The sequence below is a fragment of the Thamnophis sirtalis genome, unplaced genomic scaffold (assembly GCF_051295495.1).
Source record: "Thamnophis sirtalis isolate CommonGarterSnake01/CBP01778 unplaced genomic scaffold, rThaSir2_p1.2 scaffold_8, whole genome shotgun sequence".
Taxonomy (NCBI): Eukaryota; Metazoa; Chordata; class Lepidosauria; order Squamata; family Natricidae; genus Thamnophis; species Thamnophis sirtalis.
The window spans coordinates 22206709-22227365 of record NW_028261388.1 but is presented as its reverse complement, the minus strand read 5'-3'; the positions used below and the strand labels follow the sequence as shown (position 1 = coordinate 22227365).

Genomic DNA, 20657 nt, shown 5'->3' with positions numbered 1-20657 from the left:
TGCCTTCTCTGTAAATAGTTTAATATTATCACAGTCCTTTTCCCTTTACATCTCCAAGGGAAGTGTAATGTATGTAGGTATTGGAGTGAGAAATCAATCCCAATGCAAATCTCCTTGTATAATTTAATGTGAGCTCTTGCTGATTACTGAGGAATTCAGTAGAATGTGCTTTGCTATTCTCCAGTTCCACTTGTCAAGTGGCGCCTTGCATGATATGAAAGATGTAAAATAAAACAGCAAGAAGAAGCTTAGAAATTACTGTTCGCTGCTGCAGCTGTTGTTCCAATCAAAAACTACCAGAAAATCCCTTTCAATTAGTTATACCAAATTTGTAACAGTTTAGGTCCACAGTTATTCTCAGGGGAAAAACCAGGTCTCACTTGATGAATAATCCTTAAAGCTGTTATTTCTCAAAGAATTTTTAAAAACATAATTTGGCATGCCAGACCTCATTCCAGCATTATGAAATTGTTCAGCATACAAGCCTTTGGAAAGAGCTTATAGAAACTCACTGCATTTTTTATTAGTTGGTTTTTATTCTTGATAATAAACTTTAATCTTCCCACAAATTTTATTCAGTTTTATTCAGATTTAATCTAATAATTTACGTTCAGTTACCTTACTATTCTTCATTGTGAGTATTGTATACTTTTGTAAATAATAATGCAAATACTTTTCAATAAGACCATTTATATGATAGTCGCTGGACTCATACATTTTACATATTACATCAAATCATGATATGTTTTAGTCTAGGTTTCTTCAAGAAATCAACCACAAATACATTTAATCAACAAATAAATCACAGGGAACTGATTCACCAACAACATAAAACAGTGGTTCCCAAACTTGGCAACTTTAAGACTTGTGGACTTCAACTCCCAGCAGAGCTGGCTGGAGAATTCTAGGAGTTGAAGTCCACAAGTCTTAAAGTTGCCAAGTTTGGGAACTACTGACATAAACAGTTAAGCATGTTTTACAAACTGTAGCGGATGGGTTAACAAATTACAGCAAGGGTTAACAGCAAGCCACATTAGACTAATGTGAAGATGGGCTTTCTTTGACTTCAATATGCATATAGAGCAGTGATGGCTCATCTGTTTGTCATCTCATGATCTGGGTCTCATCCTGATGACATGCTATTAAAGACCTAGTTATTGAACTTTGGTTGAGCCCCTGTTGGATTTTTGTTGTTGTTGGTTGGTTGGTTCCAATATTTAGGTTCAAGTCACTCATGGTTTCTTTTTCTTTTCTTTTTCTTACTTTTTAAACTGTAATTTGGAGTCTAGAGTCACTCTATGAGTGAGATGGACAGTTGTTAAATTTAATGTATGAATACAATACAGTGCAGTGCAATGCAATACACAATAGGAGATGAACAGCCTCTAGATTACATGCGTAAATAAAGCCATGATTTATTTAATAAAATAAAGCTGGCTCAGTCTGCATAACAAGGTAAACCATAAACCATAGCTTTCCAATCAAAGTGCCTTGGTTTACATAACACTTTAAGCCAAACACAAATACAGTAAGCAAATAACTTGCAACCTGTGTCAGCTTGATGGGCAAAGCAAGCCCTGTTATTTTTCCTAGATTCAGCAGTGCCCAGGGAAATGATGAAAAATGGTTTGTTTGATGATGTCACCACATATTTTTATTTTGCCATCCTTATACTTTATTGCAGAGGCACCATCATAGGAGCATCTAACTAGCCACTGTGGAAATCAAGTGAATGTATTACATAGTCCAGGCTTCCTCAATCCAGCGCTCTTCAGCTGCTTTGAGACTGAACAATTTCCAGAGTGCACAACCTTTTAAGTTAGCTGGTGGATGCTAATTTAGGGAAAGCTGTTACCTGATTCAGAACAGCTCTTTTTAAAAAAATATATATATTTTGATCTCATACTACACCAGGGATGTGCACACAATTAAAAGTGTCATAAGGGCCATGGTGGGAAGCTCTTGTACATCCTGTTAAATTCTCAGATTCTCTGCAAATACTTACACATGAAATGTCCATGAGTATTCATAGTTATATATTAAGCTTGCACAAAGGAAGGCTCAGGAACTGGCCTGCCAACTGGGGCAAATGTATCAATGAAGGAAGGGAGGTTGATTGAAAATTTGGGCTTTCTAGCCGGACTCTGTTCATTTACTCATGATGATAGGATGACTGAAGAAGATGCTTTGCTCTTTTTAGCATGAAGAAAACAAGAGCCCTTTGATTATATTTTCTGATACCACCCATTGTATGTTGATTATTTCTCTAGGGTACTCCTGCAGGCTTGTTTCCCAGAGTATGACTCTCATCCTCGTGAATGAAGATTCTTTGGATGTAAGTGGAATCCTACTGTTCTGTTTGATTTAAATACTGTCATTATTCCTTTCCATCTAAGCTTACCAATAGACAACCAGAAACCAATCCAGACAAATGTGTACAAGGCAGTGATTTGGCTATGGCAAAGAATCATTAAAGCCATTTCTTCCATCTTCAGATCACAAGCCAACTGTTTGGTGATGAAAATTAGACCAGAAATTATTTGGAACAAGTCCATGGTTGTCTTGAGGTGTCGTTATACCATCTGCTAAGTGTTGTGCGGGGGGGGGGGAACCCCTCCGATCTCAATAGTTGGGGAAATTCCCAGCAACAAGTTTGATGAATTGAAGAAGGCAACCTAAGCAAGCAACACATGACTAAGATCTTCTTTTCACTATCTTTTCAAAAATAGGTAGTTGCACTCCCAACACAAACATAAGAAAGTGAATAAGAAAGCCAACCTGATTAAGAGATCTGATTAAGTGTGTCTGGGCCAAAGTCACCCTTTAATCTTATTTAATTTTAAACTAGTTCCTCCTAGACTTAATCCAAATATTAAACACTGTACCATTTTGATTGTCCCTCTGTTCTTTGACAGTTTCCCCAAACATTGTTCCTATCAGATATATTGGGCTTTAACTCATATAATCATAGTCTTTGATCCCACTGGATCTAAATTATAGGTATGAGAATCCAACCCATCTGAAAAATACCAGGTTGAAGATGGTTTACATTCAACACTTTTCTTTCTGAGTAATGGTATCTGGCTGGAAGCTTAAAAAGAACTTTTTGACCTGAGCCCTGAGGGAAAAAATAAGTATCTTGACAAGTTCAGCAGTTTTTAAACACACAATTTTGCATGCAGCTACAAATGGAAATAAAGGATCACTCTGAGTTTGACAACTGAGGGGAAAAAAAAATCTGTGAAAAGGTCATGTTTGAGCACATAGAAAAATGATCCTCTAAAATTAAAATTAAATATCACCCCCCCCCGCCCATCAGTTTCCTGTTTTGAGTTGACATAGACCATGTCCAAGGAATTTTCCAGAAGAGCTGTTCATATTACAGGGAACAGGCACTCAAATTCATTTTTATAAGGCTGTAGAGTTTAATTAGGGATGTGGTGGCTCAGTGGCTAAGACGCTGTGCTTGTTGATCAGAAAGGTCAGCAGTTCAGTGATACGAATCCCTAGCGCCGCTTAATGGAGTGAGCTCCCTTTACTTGTCCCAGATTATGCCAACCTAGCAGTTCGAAAGCATGTAAAAATGCAAGAATAAGAACTACCTTTGGTGGGAAGGTAACAGCATTCCATGTTCCTTCGGCATTTAGTCATGCTAGCCACATGACCAATGGAGATGCCTTCAGACAGCGCTGGCTCTTTGGGTTTGAAATGGAAATGAGCACTGTCCCCTAGAGTCAGGAACGACTAACACATATGTGCGAGGGGAGCCCTTACCTTTACCTTTTTAGAGTTTAATTAAACTCTTAAGAAAAGTAAACTGAAACAATATGGAGAAGGCAACCATGATGATTGAGGTGACTGGGTACTTGGTCTTGAGAAATATAATAGGACTCTTCAAGAATCCAAAATGGTATCACGGAGCAACCAACCATGATCTCTTTTCAAATATTGTTGGTGTAGGATATGGAATAATCAGGATCTTAAGTTATAAAAGATAAATTCTAGTTGGGAAGTGTCAGGCCAGTTCTATAGTGGAACTAATTAACGAGGTGGTGAGTTCTCATCAGCTGGATAACTTCAAGCAGACAATTGATAGTAAATTGGATAGACAGGTTTTGTAAATGCCTTAATTTGGATCCTGCACTACGCTGGAATTTTCAGTGGCTGAAATAATTTCTTCCAACTGTTACAATTCTGCTTTTTTCTCCCAGTTCATTGCCGTTGAGGGACTCAGCTTTGTCTGCGGGATAGTTAATCATAACCCCAAATCAAACTAAATCAAAATCTGTTCTTCCTGCAGCAGAAGTCAGAGTTTCATAGAGAGGACAGCTATCTTGAACAGGAATTCTGATCTGCCCCTTCCTAATGCTGCACTCAACCCAGCCAATAAAGCTATGCCTGAAACTCAAAGAAACCCAGAAGAAAGCAGTTGCACTTGCAAATTAAAACCAGATGCCTTACTAGAGCTAAGAATACATAAACCCATTGATTTCAATGGCTTAAGCATGCGAATGTCTGTTGATTTAGTCCAGGGGAACTAAAAGGGTGCACACACTGTCAAGTACTTATGTGTGCCTAAGCAGCTCATTTGGATTTGAGCCATAATGATTGAACGTAATAATTCACATATGCAATCCAAAGCAATAATGTGCACTTTAATCAGAATAATTTGGTTTTGCGGAGGTTGCCAAATAGCAAAAGCCAGATTATGTGACCCAGAATAAATTACTTCAGATTTAAAATTGGTCTGTGGGGTTTCTTTCCCCCCACTTAAGTGGTAGAATAACATAGAAGGAGAAAAATCTTAAATTGTCAGCTAGTGTGCAATAACATTTTTTAGTCTGCTCGTAAATAATTAAGGAGTTGATTTTGATAAATTGCTTTGTTTGTTGATGTCTTATTTATTGAGTTGTTAGATATGATATGAGTTTTAGGCTCCAGTTAAAGAGATGTCTATACCAAATTAGCCTTGCATGTGCACTATAAAAAGTGAATAAGATCCATGCAGATTAATATGCCCCTGGATACATATTTGAATTGCAGGCATTGCCTTATGAATTACAGCAGCTAGGTAACCTTCATAATCTCAAAAAACTAAGCCGCGTAAAATCTGAAATAGTGGGATGAGAAACCACCAGACTATTCTAAGTCTCTACTCTAGAACAAACCAGAAGTTGGTAATGGCAAACAATTTCCATATGATTGTCAGGAAAACTATTTGGATATGTAGGCAAGGACTTGGACTTGACCTGAAGGAGACTGTTTTTTTATTGTCTTATTTGTATGGCATCACTTTAAAAAAAAAATCCTTGTGAGGATGGGAAGGGAAGGAAATGAAAGGATACTTTATTTGGCCAAGTGTGATTAAAAACACAAGGAATTTGTCACCCATACAGAAACTCTCTGTATGACACCTATAAGAGAAGATAATAATGACACCCAAAGAGAAGGTAGTAGAAAAGAGGACAAGGATAATAGTAATACAGCCATACTTCATGGGTAAATATACTTAAGACAGTACTGTGGTAATTATGTATTCAGCAGAGTGATGGTGTGAGGGGGAAAAATGTCTCTGTGTTTAAATGTCTGTGGAGATTCTCACTCATCCTGGTCATGATTGTCAAAGCAAAGGTGCTTTTCCAAGAGGCAACTGGACTTTCTAGTTTTTCTTTGAAGACATTTCACTTCTCACCCAAGAAACTTCTTCAGCTCTAAAGAAGCTGAAGAGGCTTCTTGGATGAGAAGCGAACCATCTTCAAAGAAAAACCAGAAAGTCCAATTGCCTCTTAAAAAGCACCTTTGGGCCTCTGCTATCTAGTTGCTTTGGCACACAATGGCCTGTAGCGGCATCCCAAGGGGAGGAGTTGAAACAATTCACATCCAGGATGTGAAGGGTCTGTAGAGAAGAGTCAAATGGCCAGGAATTTTTAAAATCTCTCCATCCACCCCCACCACGACCCTTTCATATGTTTACATGAAGAGTGTATAAGGGACTTAATCAATCTTGTTTTTGCTTTCCTTTCTAAGAGTAAAGTGATGGTTCTAAAGACAACTGTATAACTGTAAAGCAGGCCAGGTTGTTTAGTATTGCTCATCTGATCTTGAAGAATTTCAAGACACAAAAAGAAAACTAAGGTGCAAACATTTAAATGCCCCTTGAGAAGGAATGATGCAAAGAAAAATGGCAGAAATCACGCTTTGAACTTGACAGTATCTGTTTCAGAGGTGGGTTGCTCCCAGTTTGTCCTGGATCACCTGAACCAGTAGTAGCGGTGGTGGGAGGATCCGCTCACCCGCATCGTGTGCATGTGGAAGCCAGTGGTGGGTTCTGGATCCCGTTCCAACTGTACCGGTTGGAACGGGCTGGCGTCACCCACATGGATGTGTGTGTCACGCACTTGCTTTGTACCTGCCTGCGACACCTCCGCAAGCTTCCGCGATGCTCCAGCTGCTTGGCGGAGCGTCGTGCAAGCGTCAAAGGCTTAAAAGACAGATAAGGAGCGTGGGTGGATGGCCCGCTGGAGCACCGTACTGGAATGGTGCCTCTGTGACACTCCAGCTGCTCAGTGGAGCGTCACGCAGGCGCTGTATGGGTTATGCGCATGCGCATGCGCGTGCGTGGATGCGCCAAAGATTTAAAGGACCGGTAAGGAGCTCAGGCAGGTGGGCGGGCCCTCCGGAGCACCGTACCGGAATGGTATCCGGTGCTCTGGGCAGGCTCCGGTACGCCCGCACCAGGGCATACTGCCTGCAACCCACCACTGGTGGGAGTGCGCCTGAACCTGTATTAAAAAAATTGGCAACCCATCACTAATCTGTTTATTTTTACATTACTGACATTTATGGGAATAAGCATACTAGATCATATATTTAGTCCAGGGTGAGTAATATTCTTTTTACTCCTTCAATTCCAGCTGAAGTAAATATTTTGGAATTGCATCACATGCCCGTGTCTGGCCAAAGGTAGCAATAATTTTCTTGCATCTCCTTCTTTTCTAGCATCCATCCTTTCTCTTTTTTCTTTCTCAGCTAGCAGGCTGCTGAGGAAGGGCCTTTGGCAAAAGACTGAACTGATTGAATACATTTGGCAGATGGGCTGCACATTGTTAGTATCTGAGTTAATTTTTCAGTTAGTTTATTTATTTGTAAAATCTACTATAAACCTGGACATTGTGTAGCCGCCATTTTGATTTGGATGTTGGATGTTGGATGTTTATTATACTTGCATGCCGCCCTATTCCCGAGGGACTCAGGGCGGCTAACAAACAAGTGGGGAAGGGGGAAATACAAAAAACAAACAAGACAGAAACAAGATACACAAAACAGATTAAAACAACACAACAGTCACAGCAATTCAAGTGGGGCTGGGAACTCATCAGCCCCAGGCCTGCCGGAATAGCCAGGTCTTGACGGCTTTGCGGAAAGCTAGAAGGGTGGTGAGGGTCGGAATCTCCACGGGGAGATCGTTCCAGAGGGCCGGAGCAGCCACAGAGAAGGCTTTGCCTGCCTATAGGCCATTCTTGCTTGCAGAGTGAATTTTTCCAAAAAGGAAGAGTTTGAATTGTTTGGGGTTTTGTTTGTTTGTTTTTCTGAAATTTGCAAAATTAGTCTCCTCCTAGGATTCTCTTCCACCAGACCCCTCTTCCAATGTTCTTTTGCTGGGAGCTACTTACCAGCTTAATAGCTCCATATGTTGCAAATCATACAGTTAATGTAGATATCGTATGTTTTGAGCAGCAGAGGCAAATAAGGGGATTTTCCCTTCCTCCCATCAGGAAGCTGACAATATAATTTTAATATGCGAAGACAGTGGATTGAAAAAATGGCAGAATAAATACCATGGGGGAAAAATGAGGTTTAAGGCTTGGCATTTTTAAAAAAACCAAGCGTTGTTATCCTGAGGGAGACACTAGAGGCTCTTCTAACATCTGGGGCACAACATAGTTATCTTAATCATGAGACAGGCTGTGTGGAGATCCATGACTGCCAGCAGAAGTGGGACTTAGCAGAAGGAGCTAATTAGGAAAATTGGGAGAGAGAATTCATTGGGGGGTCAACTTTGCTGTCAATTTTCTTTCTTTCTTTTTTGCTTGAAGCTTTTAATTCTCTCCCCCTTAATCATACAGAGATTCGAAGATGTCAGCTTTAATAAGGAACTGCACAAAGAACTGTATCTAATAGGCCAGAAAAATGTGGTTAAATGGAGGGAAGGCCTTTCTCCTGACTTGGAGGAAAGAGTGTTAATTAGTTTGTCAATAATATTTGCAATGAGCCAGCAATACAAATGTGAAATCAAATACATAGCTATCCACCCATCCATCCATACACACACAAACACGCATGCATGCACGCACGTACGTTCGTATGTACGTATGTATATATATAAACCACCTCTTTTTTCATGCTTCCAAGTTATTGTCTACAATTACAAGCGAAAGTGGGGTGATTGAATTCAGTTTCCAGGTTTAAGTACACAGTGAACTGGGTAATTTGAACATTATTGAGTTTCAGTTTATTTCACTATGTAAAATAAGTGGGTTTGATTTGAGCTACGAATGGGCTGGAAAACTTTTTCTAGGAGTGAAAGGGTATATTTTGTATACTCTCTTGTTCCATCATTGCGTTGAGAGATGACAGCACAACCTTCAACACCAGCAGATCGCTGATTCAATTTATGTCAATAAAGGGGATAAGAACTAGGATGAGAGCCAGCTCTTTATTGTTCAAAAGTCCCCAAAGAATTGGATGCCCCACAGACATTCCACTTATTGCAAAACAAAGGAAGGAAAAAAACATGCATGAGATGATGACTTTTTATTGATACTACTACACTTCTGAACCTATATCTTTGCTTTAGCTAAATAAATGAAAGGGACAGTGACATACTATTTAATTTATTTATTTTGTAAAGTATGTATAAGATAACAGATATAAGTATAAACATGATTATGAGTACAGGAAATGGATACGAGTAAGTGGGGACAATAGGACAGGGACAGTAGGAACATTGGTGTGCTTCGTGACCCGTCAAAACCGCGCTCGACTAAGCCGCACCCGATTAAACCGCGTCGCTGATGTCATCAAGAGGGCGACAACAGCCAGCGTGGAGAAAGAAGGGCGCTTTAAATAGCGCTTTGAAAGCAAGCCGATTCAACTTAAGGTAAGGGTTAGGTTTAGGGTTAGGGTTATGTTTAGGGTTAGGTTTAGGGTTAGGTTTAGGGTTAGGGTTAGGTTAAGGGTTAGGGTTAGGGTTAGGGTTAGGTTAAGGGTTAGGGTTAGGTTAAGGGTTAGGATTAGGTTTAGGGTTAGATTAAGGGTTAGGTTTAGGGTTAGGTTAAGGGTTAGGTTTAGGGTTAGGGTTAGGGTTAGGTTTAGGATTAGGTTTAGGGGGGTTAGGTTTAGGTTTAGGGGTTAATTTTAGGTTTAGGGTTTACAGCGTGCTTCTGTCTCCGCACTGTTGTCGCCCTGTTGATGACGTCAGCGATGCGGTTTAGTCGGGCGCGGTTTAGTCGAGCGCGGTTTTGTGGTGGAACCGGTGCGCTTATTCATGCCCCTTACAGACCTCTTAGGAATGGGGTGAGGTCAAGAGTAGACAGTCTAAGATTAAAGTTATGGGGGTTTGGGGAAGAAACCACAGAGTCAGGTAGAGCATTCCAGGCATTGACCACTCTGTTGCTGAAGTTGAATTTTCTGTAATCGAGTTTGCAGCGGTTTACGTTATGTTTGTATCTATTGCGAGCTCATGTATTGTTGTGATTGAAGCTGAAGTAGTCATTGACAGGTAGGACATTGTAGTGGATAATTTTGTGTACTATGCTCAGGTCAGACCAAAGGCGGCATAGTTCTAAATTGTCTAACCCCAACATTTCAAGTCTGGTGGTGTAAGGTATTATGTTGTAAGCAGAAGAGCGGAGGACTCTTCTCATGAAATATCTCTGGACTCTCTCAAATGTATTAATGTGTGATATGCAATGCGGGTCCCAGACAGATGTATTCAAGAACAGGTCTAGCGAAGGTTTTATATGCCCTAGTTTGCAATACAATATTATCGGAGAAGAAGCTTCGCAAGATTAGGTTAACAACTCTTAATGCCTTTTTGGCAATGTTGTTACAGTGAGCTCTGGCACTTAGAAATGAGTACTCCAAGGTCATCCATGAGGTTGTATCCACCCAGGTTTGTATTTGGTGTTGTGATTTTTTTTGCCAGTATGTAAGACAGAGCATTTGTTGGTTGAGATTTGGAGTTGCCAATTGTTTGACCATTCTGACACATAGTCAAGGTCTCTTTGTAGGGCAGTAGCATTGTTGGTGGTGTGGAACAGTTTTACATCATCAGCGAAGAGAGCTCTGATGATATAGTCGCAAAAGTCATTTATGTAAAGTATAAAGAGTATGGGTCCTAATACGCTGCCTTGGGGAACACCACTGTTAACAGGTGTAGGTTTTGATAGAGCACTCCCTATTTTGATTACTTGTTGCCTGTTTGAACTATGGTTCATTTGCTTTAGATAGGACTTTAGTAAACAATTTAACAGAGGAAAAGTGGTTGTGGGAGGGGAATGCTTGCCCATCGGCTGTACCCAATGCAATAGATTTTTGTCTGGGAATAAAACCAAATGAGGAGAGGCCCTTGCTCCAGCATTCACTGGGATCCAAATGGCTGAACCCATCATGAAAATGCTGGCATTCTGTAAATCCCAGTTGACATCTAAAAGCCCAAACTACTGTGAAAATGTAATATGCCAGAGAAGGTTACTTATAGTGAGAAAAAATACATTGATCTTTTTTCAGCAGAACTACTTTTCGACCTGCTAGCCATGAACTAGATTAATTCTGTTTTTTGCATGGGCTAATTTCATCACGCCTGGAAAGCTAGTATTGTTGGCATATCTATGAAAGATGGAGATCTAACGCATTTAACATTGTATGAAAATTCTTGGGAGTGGAGTAGCAGGAAGTATAGGACAGATGGAATACTTCATTTTCACAGTTGCGTACTTGAAAAAAGTGTTGAAGCCCATGTGCCACTTGGGAACAGCTGACAGGCACAAAAATTGTCATCTCATTGGAATGGACACCAGCTAAAAGAAACTTATTTAATTTTCAACCAACGCTAAATATTTGATGATTCCATGTGATACTTGGTTACTGGCAATAATTTTATTTGGTTGGTTTGTATTTTTTCCCCACGTTAATGTTACTTTTTCCATGTTGACATTTTATTTTTCAAATAATTGATTATTTGATTAGTTGCTGAAAATATTTCAGCAATATATATTTGGTAAACTAAAAATAAAAACTTACTGTTGTCATTATTCTTCATTAAATAATGTTGTTATGGTTGTTATTCTGATCAATTAAAAAAGAAATGTTTTCACCAAAGCACTTTGATGAAGCTGCGTTAATGTTCCTGACAGAATATTAATATGTTTAATAATATTTTATTAAATATTAATATTATTATATCAATATATTTAATAATATTTGTGCTGATAAATAAATGAAGGGAGACTAGTATAGACCTATTTCAAGCTATTCAGCTCTCATCAGGTAGCCATACCCTGACTGGGATTCGAACGTGGGCTATTTTTACATGTTAGGGAGTTATATTATTATCTAAGCCACAAGCTCTCCTCCCTTATCAGCTGAGCCAAGGAAATGATTAAGTGTTATGTCAAAGCACCTGGTATGCCCAAGTATTGGAGGGAGGATACTGCTTCCTTTTTGAAACACAAAATGGTTTTTCTGCCTGGAAGGCTCCTGGAGTGTGGCTGAAAGGCAAAAGGGAAGCAGTATGCTCCCTCCCATACGCGCTTAGAGACTAATACAACTGCGCTTAGAGGCTAATACAACTGCCTAACATGTAAAAACAGCCCAGGTTCAAATCCCAGTAAGTGTATGGCTATCTGATAAGCACTAAATAGCTTGAAATAGATCTATACTAGTCTCCCTTTATTTATCTCCCTTTATTTGTTTATCAGCACAAATGCAACACACACACACACAAACACACACACTTATATATAAGTACTTAATAATATAATTTATATAAATTACAAAAAAGCACTTTGGTCTAGTAGTTAAGGCCCCAGGCTAGAAAGCGGGAGATCATGAGTTCAAGTCCCACTTTAGTCTGAAAGACAGCTGGGTGACTTTGGGCCAGCCCTTGTCCTTCAGGCCAACCCACCTTACAGGGTTGTTGTTGAGAGGAAAATAGGGAGAGGAAAGAGGATATGTTCACCGCCTTGAGTTATTTGTAAAAATAATAAAGACGGAATACAAATAAGATAAATAAATAATATGCTAATATACTATAATAAAGGTTAATATTTAATATTTGTTAATGTAATACCCATGTTATAAATAAAATGAATACACAGGCTTATTTGGGTAAGGCAAAGTTCAGTACAGGCAATGAATTATTGAAGATGGATATTGTTATGCCATCTCTCAATGTGATCTCTCCCGTTAGTACTGTCATTATTGATAGTATAATTTCCCCTTGTGCATATTGCAAGTCTCTAACACATTGAGGAAATTACACACACCTGCATTTATTTATTTATGTGTTTGCTTACTTACTTATTCAATTTATATAGCTAACCATCCATCTCACACATGTGACTCTAGGCAACGTACAATAAAAAAAGCAAATAAACAATTTAAAACATTGTAATGTAATAAATATTTTTAGCGTATTAAAATTGTTAAAACACAGGTACAAAGAAAACCATAGGAAAATAAACCAACAGCCTACATACAGTTTATGTTTTAATTGCATTTGCATTTTGAAATATATATTTACAAATAAATATTAAGCATATTAAATATGTTGAGATTTTTTTTAAAGAATAAAATGCAGATTAATGAAGAGATTTGAACTAATTTATGAGTACATGCAGAACAGGGATTGGAAACTAATCTATCCATGCTTATATCCTAGTGAGTCCAGCCAATTACTCTAAAGATCTAAGGGTCTCAGCTATAAATTGAGAAGCTGTACCTACTGAGATACAATCTCCTATGCAGGTAGCTAAATTTAGGAGCATAGATTTCATTTTTGTTTTATTCCATAATAAATAAAGTTTCAGACATCTGCCCATTCGCTAGATTAGATTTTCTAAGTTTTTCATTGGTGCCCTCACTCTGTCTTCTTTCCCTTTGTGAGTTTGTACATGATTGCTATTAAGCAATTTTGGAATACAAACTTGCTTTATGAGCAAAGGTTAATTAGGGCCTGAAGAAAGCCTGGGGCAGAAAAATACAGATGCGGGAACTATAGAAATAAGGTCTGCTGGTCAATTTTCTTGAGTGTATAACTTAAATTAAATGTAAGACCAAGAGAACTATTCCTTACCCACACCAGACTCACTGATCTTTCAAATCTCCCTGCAACCGATAGATTTGCATGTATAATGCACAACTGGACCTCTAACTCCCAATCGGGAGCATTTCAGTCTTGTAAGTTGGAGCAGGCACAGCCTGAATAATTGAAATGTGAACAATTCACCCCCAAGTTCACAACGGGGCTGTGTATACAATGAGCCTCCTGCAGAATGCACAGGCTGTTTTCAGCAATCAGTCAGCTCCTTGTGGATGGATATGGATGCAATTTCCCATGTAGCTAAAATCAGTCCAGTTCTATTTTTGAAGTTAAATACTTTTTGCAATTATATATATATATTTTTTAAAAAGACAAAATGTTACAACATTGTCTGAAAATTGGATAACGGCCACTGGACTTCTTGTTGGATTGAAATATTTTGCTTCTTTCAGTCTGAGCAAGTTGGCTAGGGGCACCCCATATAGGTCCTCCAGAGAGTTTCCTGGATAGGCTTGTTAGGTAAGTAGGCAGAGAGTCGTTGGATGGAAATGTTCCAACTCCTAAATCCTTTGCCCTCGGTGGGTCGTTAAATGCTGTCTCCTGGGTGAACTTGTGAAGTGGTCTTAATCTTCCTGAGGACTGTTGAAAAGCAACATAAAAAATGGGGGATAGGTTGGGTCTGAAGGCTCTACCTCTGCTGAACAAAGGGCTCTCCACTTTGGCATAAATGAATTCCTTTTCTTTCACGACATCTCTCTTCCACGTCTAAAGATCATGCAGATCTCTATTTCTAGGTTGCTAGAGGTCCAAATCAGAATCTCACATTCTAGGAATGCCAGTCTCCCTGATTGGTGTCCCCCTGATAAATTTGATGTTTGAGTCCATGGTGTTTATATCATCTGTGAAGATCTGGACTTCTTGGACTTGATTTTTTCTTAGGTATCATCCACATCAGAGATGGGTTGCTGCCAGGTCGACATGGATCAGCCAAACCAGTAGTAGTGGGGGTGGGAGGCTCTATCCGCCCGGAAGCATTCCGTGCGGGGGGGAGCCAGCACAGGAGCGTGCCCGAACCGGTAGTAACATAATTAGCAACCCACCTCTGATCCACATAACTGAACCAGAGGGTTGGGGCCATCCCCTGGAAGGAGCTGAGCGCTTTCTTCTCCACATGGGAGACATGGCTATTTGGAAAATACCACATACCTGTGTCCTTCAAATCCAGCAACACACTGAGACAGAGGCTTGTCCACCTTAAAGATCGGACACTAAACTATAAGAAGAGCAATGTAGTGTATGCAGTCCGGTGTAGTGAAGACTGTTCAGAACTCTACACTGGAGAAACCAAGCAACCTTTACAAATGAGGATGGCCCTGCATAGGAGAAGCAGCACCACTGGACCCTGAATCAGCAGTATACCTTCATTTAGAAGAAAAACAATATACTTTCTTGAGGACAATAATGTCCACATTTTGGACAGGGAAGATAGAGGGTTTTAGAGAAGATTGAGGGAATCCTTTTATGCCAAAGTGGAAAATCCTTCCCTCAACAGATGTGGAGGCCTCAGACACAACCTGTCCTCTATTTTTTTATGGTGCTCTTTCATCAATCCCCAGGAGGTTTAAGGCTACTTACAGGTTCACACTTAACGACCCACCTAGGGCAAAGGATTTGGAAGTAAGAACATTTACTTCCCAATGACTCTCTGCCAACTCACCTAACAAGCTTATCCTGAGTAGGTGAGAAATGAAACCTCCCCTCAACCAACCAACTTTCTCAGATGAAAAAGTTACTTGGATAAGCAGTGAAATGCTTCAAACCAACAAGAAAATAAGTCCAGTTGCCATGATTCAACTTTCAGACAACTTGACCTCATTGACTGAGAATCTTCATCAACTCACAATGTTGTGTTATCACGTGAACTTGGATCAGATTTGGACTATTTTATTTCGGTAATTACGTAAAAATTTTTACATTTAAATTATTTTGGCTCCAGCAATGTAACATGAAATTGCATGATGGTGCCCATCAACTGAAGTGATTGTTGACTGTGCTGTAAACTTTAATGCAGCTGGAATCTTCTTCAAATTGCAAGTCCAGCTGTTACCTTCTTGATCTTGGTTTTACAGCTTAGTTATGATACATTAAACAACAACTGAAGATTTCAACATATCAATTATATGGTGGTTCTAATAACAAATGTTATACTCAAATGCAATTTTCTGATATACAATTAAGAAATACTAATTAATTCCCAGTGTTTTTTTACTCACAAATTCCTCTATGAATTTAATAATGTTTACTTTTTGACTGTTCATATGTAACCTTGTACTAACAAGCATTTTATAAGAATAATAATGTAGAATACTTAGCTTATATTTATTTTCATCAAAGCAATTATTCATATTTTGTGTTTTTAAATGTTAAATGTTAAAGAAAGTTCAGATACAGAGGGAGAAAGTAAATAATCCTACTCAAATATTCAGATTCAAATACAATGTTCTAGTATAAACAAAAAAAATGTCCCACTCCTAATTGATTTCCTGGGGCAAATTACTTTTTTAGATAGTGTTGATGAGTAAGAGACTTTTATGAAACAATCCTTTGTAGTGATAAAAAGTGTTGGAGATGCTCTTTTGAAGGCATTAACAAAAACTTTTGAATAAAAAAATAAACTGTAGTTCAGGCTACATCTGTATTTTGTTACAGTCAGATATGAAATGTAGGAATAGGCAAGAATATTTTATTTATATGTATGCCATAAAGTGAGGGAAATCATCATAAAGAATTTTTAAAAAGCATGTTCACTTCAGTAACTCTCCCACTGTTTCTTTCTCAAACCTGAATTGCTTTAGAGTATCTGTTTTTTGTCACTGCGTGTTCCTTTCTGCAGAACTAATAGCAGCTTGGTGTGCTTGGGGGAGTAGGTAGTAGTGTTGGAGGGAATACTTCAGAAACTCAAAGAGTTAAACACTTTTTTTCTTGGTCAATGTGACCCATTTAATTGGTTAAAATAACCTGATGGCACATCTAGCATTGTTCTTGATCTCAAAAGTAGCCTTTTTGATGGGCTCCTGAGTTATCCCACAGTTAAATTCTATGCTTGGCAGAATAAGCATTCATTTTAAAGGCGTATAGCCAAGGAGAAAATGGGCAGGTCCTCTAATACAGTGGCAGAGTATTTACTTTTCAAGCAAAAGTTTAAAAGTTTGTAAAAATTTGTATTAGTAAATTGGTCACTTAGCAAATAATCTGAAGGACCTTCTGCTTGGGACTCTAAAGACCTATTGCCAACCAAGTTGGGCAATACGATACAAACTAACTTCCTTTGAGCCAAGGTGGCGCAGTGGTTAAATGCAGCACTGCAGGCTACTGCTAGATCAGCAGGTCAGCGGTTCAAATCTCACCGGCTCAGGGTTGACTCAGCCTTCCATCCTTCCGAGGTGGGTAAAATGAGGACCCAGATTGTTGGGGGCAATATGCTGACTCTCTGTAAACCGCTTAGAGAGGCCTGAAAGGCCTATGAAGCGGTATATAAGTCTACTGCTATTGCTATTGCTATTGCTTTAAAAAAAAGTTTCAACAAAATATAAAAGGAGTATAAGAAGGAAAGACAAGAAAAGAAGGAAAAGGGAAAAAAAGAATAACTTGTTTTTTCAGCACAGATACAAAATACCTCTTATTCTATAATGCACAATATTTTTATAATCATAAACAATTCTATTTTTTAAAATAGTTTTATTGAATGTTTTAATCTTTAAAAACAGAAAGAAAAACAGAAGAAAAAATAAAACAAAAAACATAATATAAAGTAATTATACAGCCTTCTGTATCAGCTTTCAAGTTTAGCCTTTATAGTTCTCCATTCTGCATTGCTTTCCTATTGCTTTTACCTTGTTCTATAATATAACAACAGTAGTACTAACACTTATAATAATATTAATTATTTATATCACCATATACTTGCATTCTCTATTTTCTGTTTTGGCTTTTATTTTCTAGCCACTTATAAATTCTACTCCATATTTTATAGAAATCCGATCCTTCTCTTTCTTTTAGTTTTATTGTCATTTTGTCCATCTCTGCACATTCGAGTAATTTTCTAATTATTGTTTCATCTCTGGGTATATTGATTTTTTCCCAGTTTTGTGCGAAAGAATCCTAGCTGCATTGAGTATGTGTATTATTATGCATTGAAATTGTTTATCCATTTTTTAAAATCTAATAGTCCTAATAAGAATGCTTCTGGTTTCAGTTCTATTTTTTCCTCCGTAATTTCTTCCAACCATTTCCTGAATTTTGCACCAGTATTTTCTTGTGATGGGGCATGTCCACCACATATGGTAAAATGTTCCAGACTTGTGGCTTCATCTCCATCCTTTGGAGGATAAATTTGGGCACATTTTGGCCAATCTCACTGGAGGCAAAAGCCATCTATAAAACATTTTATAGAGTTTTTCTTTGTAAGATACTGCCGTCGTAAATTTATAATTTCTTTCCCATAATTTATCCCATTTTTCTAACTCTATATTATGGCCAAAATTTGTTCCCCAGCTAATCATTGTCTCCTTTACCATCTCTTCCTCCATTTTATATCTTAAAAGAAAATTACATAATTTGGTAATCATTTTTCCTCCCGTTCCTAATAATATTTTATCTAATTCCATTTGTTTCTCGTTTATTCCGTATTGTTCCCGATCTTTTTAAAATCTTGAATCATAAACAATTCTAATTGTCAAATCCCAAAGTTAAATGTTCATTTATTTCAATTTCTAGCAAGAAGTCCAAGTGGTTTCCAAGTATTAAAAAAATTAGACAAAGTCTTTTCTTCAATCAAAGCAGTCAGTTTTGCCATTTCAGGCAATTACATTAGCTTCACAAACCATTATTCCATTGTAGGAATTTGTAAGTCCTTCCATTTCTGTGCCTACAAGAGTCTTGTTGCTATTGTCATGTATAGAAACAAAGTCCCATATTTCCTTTCAATCTGTTTATCAACCTCTGGTTTCAATTGTGTGTTTATCTTAAAAAATCTCTAGATTAAGATATATATCTCATGCCAATAGATCTTAGCTTTGTTACATGTCCACTAAAGATAATAAAAGAGGGATCAGAAAGGTCAGCAGTTCAGTGGTTCGTATCCCTAGCGCCTCATAACAGAGTGAGCTCCAATTACTCGTCCCAGCTTCTGCCAACCCAGCAGCTTGAAAGCATGTAAAAAAATGCAAGTAGAAAAATAGGAATCACCTTTGGTGGAAAGGTAACAGAGTTCCATGTGCCTTTGGCATTTTGTCATGCAGGCCACATGACTCCAGAGGCGTCTTCGGACAGCGCTCTTCGGTTTTGAAACAGAGATGAGCGCTGCCCCCTAGAGTTGGAAACTACTAGCACATATGTGCGAAGGAAGCCTTTACCTTTATCTTAAAGATAATAAAAAGTACCTTCACATGCATTTTCAATATATATTTGACACCTAAACATCTTTGATAATTTACCAGGTGTTTAATACCAGTGATACATATGATAAAAATTCCTATTTCAAATTATAATTCACACACATAATTCAAATTATAATTCACACACATATTACATACATACACACACACACACACACACACACACACACACACAGAATGAAGTTCCTAGCCTTCACGATTCACTCATGAAGTTGCTTTGGGGGCTACAATGGGAAGACAAATCTGTTTAGGGAAGTAAAATTCCAAGGAACAAAAGACCTTTACTTTTTCAGCCTATCTGATTAACTTGATTACAATGCTCACTCATCAATATGGCTGAAAGCCTTTTGGGGCAACACTTGTGGATGTGGCCATAGGGATTGTCCAGGCTTCTTTGAATTCATTGTTTTGGCCAAGAGTCATCGTCACTCTTTTACAATCCTAAAAATCGGGCCGTTTCCTCTCTTATACGCTAAATTCCACATAGTTTGCTTAATGGCTTGAATATGGTCCCATGGAATGTCAACCTGTCAGGGTTTCTTGTTTGTTTGTTCACTTGCTGAGTAGTACTGATTAGATGGAATATTTTCTAAAAGGATTTAGAAAGTTAGGAAATTCAAACAAACCATCACAAGGTTTCTTCCCGAACCACAGGATGTGGTCCCAAGTGTGGACCACACATGAGCTCTGCTTTAGGTTATTGCAATTCCCTGCCTGTCAACAAATTATGCTCTGTTTGCCAAGATTTGCAACAGTGCCCTACTGTTCATCAACATGAAATGCTCTGGAGAATGGAATTCAATTTATACAGGTCAGAAGAGTCAAAGTTTGTTTTTTTGTAAATACAAGTGTGTGTGAATTGTACAGGAACAAAGGTATAATCACTGCCAGGAGCTTTGCAGTTTGCTTGGTGGTTTTTTTTTTTTTTAAAGTAGATGAAAAATATTCAAGTGTTTAATTTTTCAAGGTTCTTAGGATGAAGTTATATCTAGCAACAGAATCCAGTACGCTATTAATTATCTTCAGTTAAAATGCTGCATTCACTTTTCAGTTTTTCTTGGTACAAGGAGCAGGTTTTTGTGTTAACATTTTCCTTCATTTTCTCTCCAAGTCTGTCCTGCAGTTTCAGCTGAAGCCATGCTCTGTTTTGTTTTGGGATGAGTTCACACGTTATACCTGAAGACTAAGGGATTTGCAAGGATTTTGTGTTGTGTGAACCCAAGTTTATGTAATCAATTAGGGATAAGCAAACAATCTCATCATCATGTGCTGTATACATGTGATCTAGTTATAGAACAATCTTGCCAAGCATGTGCCTGAATAGTTATGATTGTGCCGTAGCCAAATATATCATGTACATGTTGCAGGAGAGGTTGAGGATGAGAAGCCAATTACATACATAATATGTCTGTTCACTTGGCACATACTTTCCAGGTTAGAGGAATCATAAGAGAATTCAATGTTTGGATTAGATTTTTAAGAAGGGAAAGAAGATGTTGCTTTTTATTTCTTTTTCTTTTGATTATTACACAGTCCCATGTAGCTCCTTTGTCAATAGTGCAAAAGTAGATAACCACTGTCCTTTTCTAGGATATTTATAGATATGCTCACATCTCCACCTAGGTGGCTGTCCTGGGATTTCTTGGTGCTGTAAACTTCATCCAGTTCAATTTTACTTTTTATGATGAGGCAAGGTCAATAGGAGATCCCACCTGCTAAATCAATGCCCACATCCAAGTATGCATAACACATTACTCCCCATGGACTCTGAGCCACATAATAGGCATGTGTATGTTTATGGTTTAAGGTATCTTGCAAGGCCCTGAAACTGTATTAATGCCATAAACCAGATATACTAACAATACAGAAGTATGTTG

At 38.2% G+C, this 20657-nt stretch overlaps 1 protein-coding gene across 2 annotated transcripts in view; it reads left to right on the top strand.

Moving 5' to 3' along the window:
* ATP8A2 (ATPase phospholipid transporting 8A2) overlaps window positions 1–20657 on the top strand; it is a 379008-nt gene that overhangs the window by 121325 nt on the left and 237026 nt on the right. For both annotated transcript variants that reach the window (XM_087721235.1, XM_087721234.1), the window contains exon 24: window positions 2271–2335. In XM_087721235.1, coding sequence (XP_087577361.1) covers window positions 2271–2335 — 65 coding nt within the window. The remainder of the gene's footprint in view (window positions 1–2270; window positions 2336–20657) is intronic.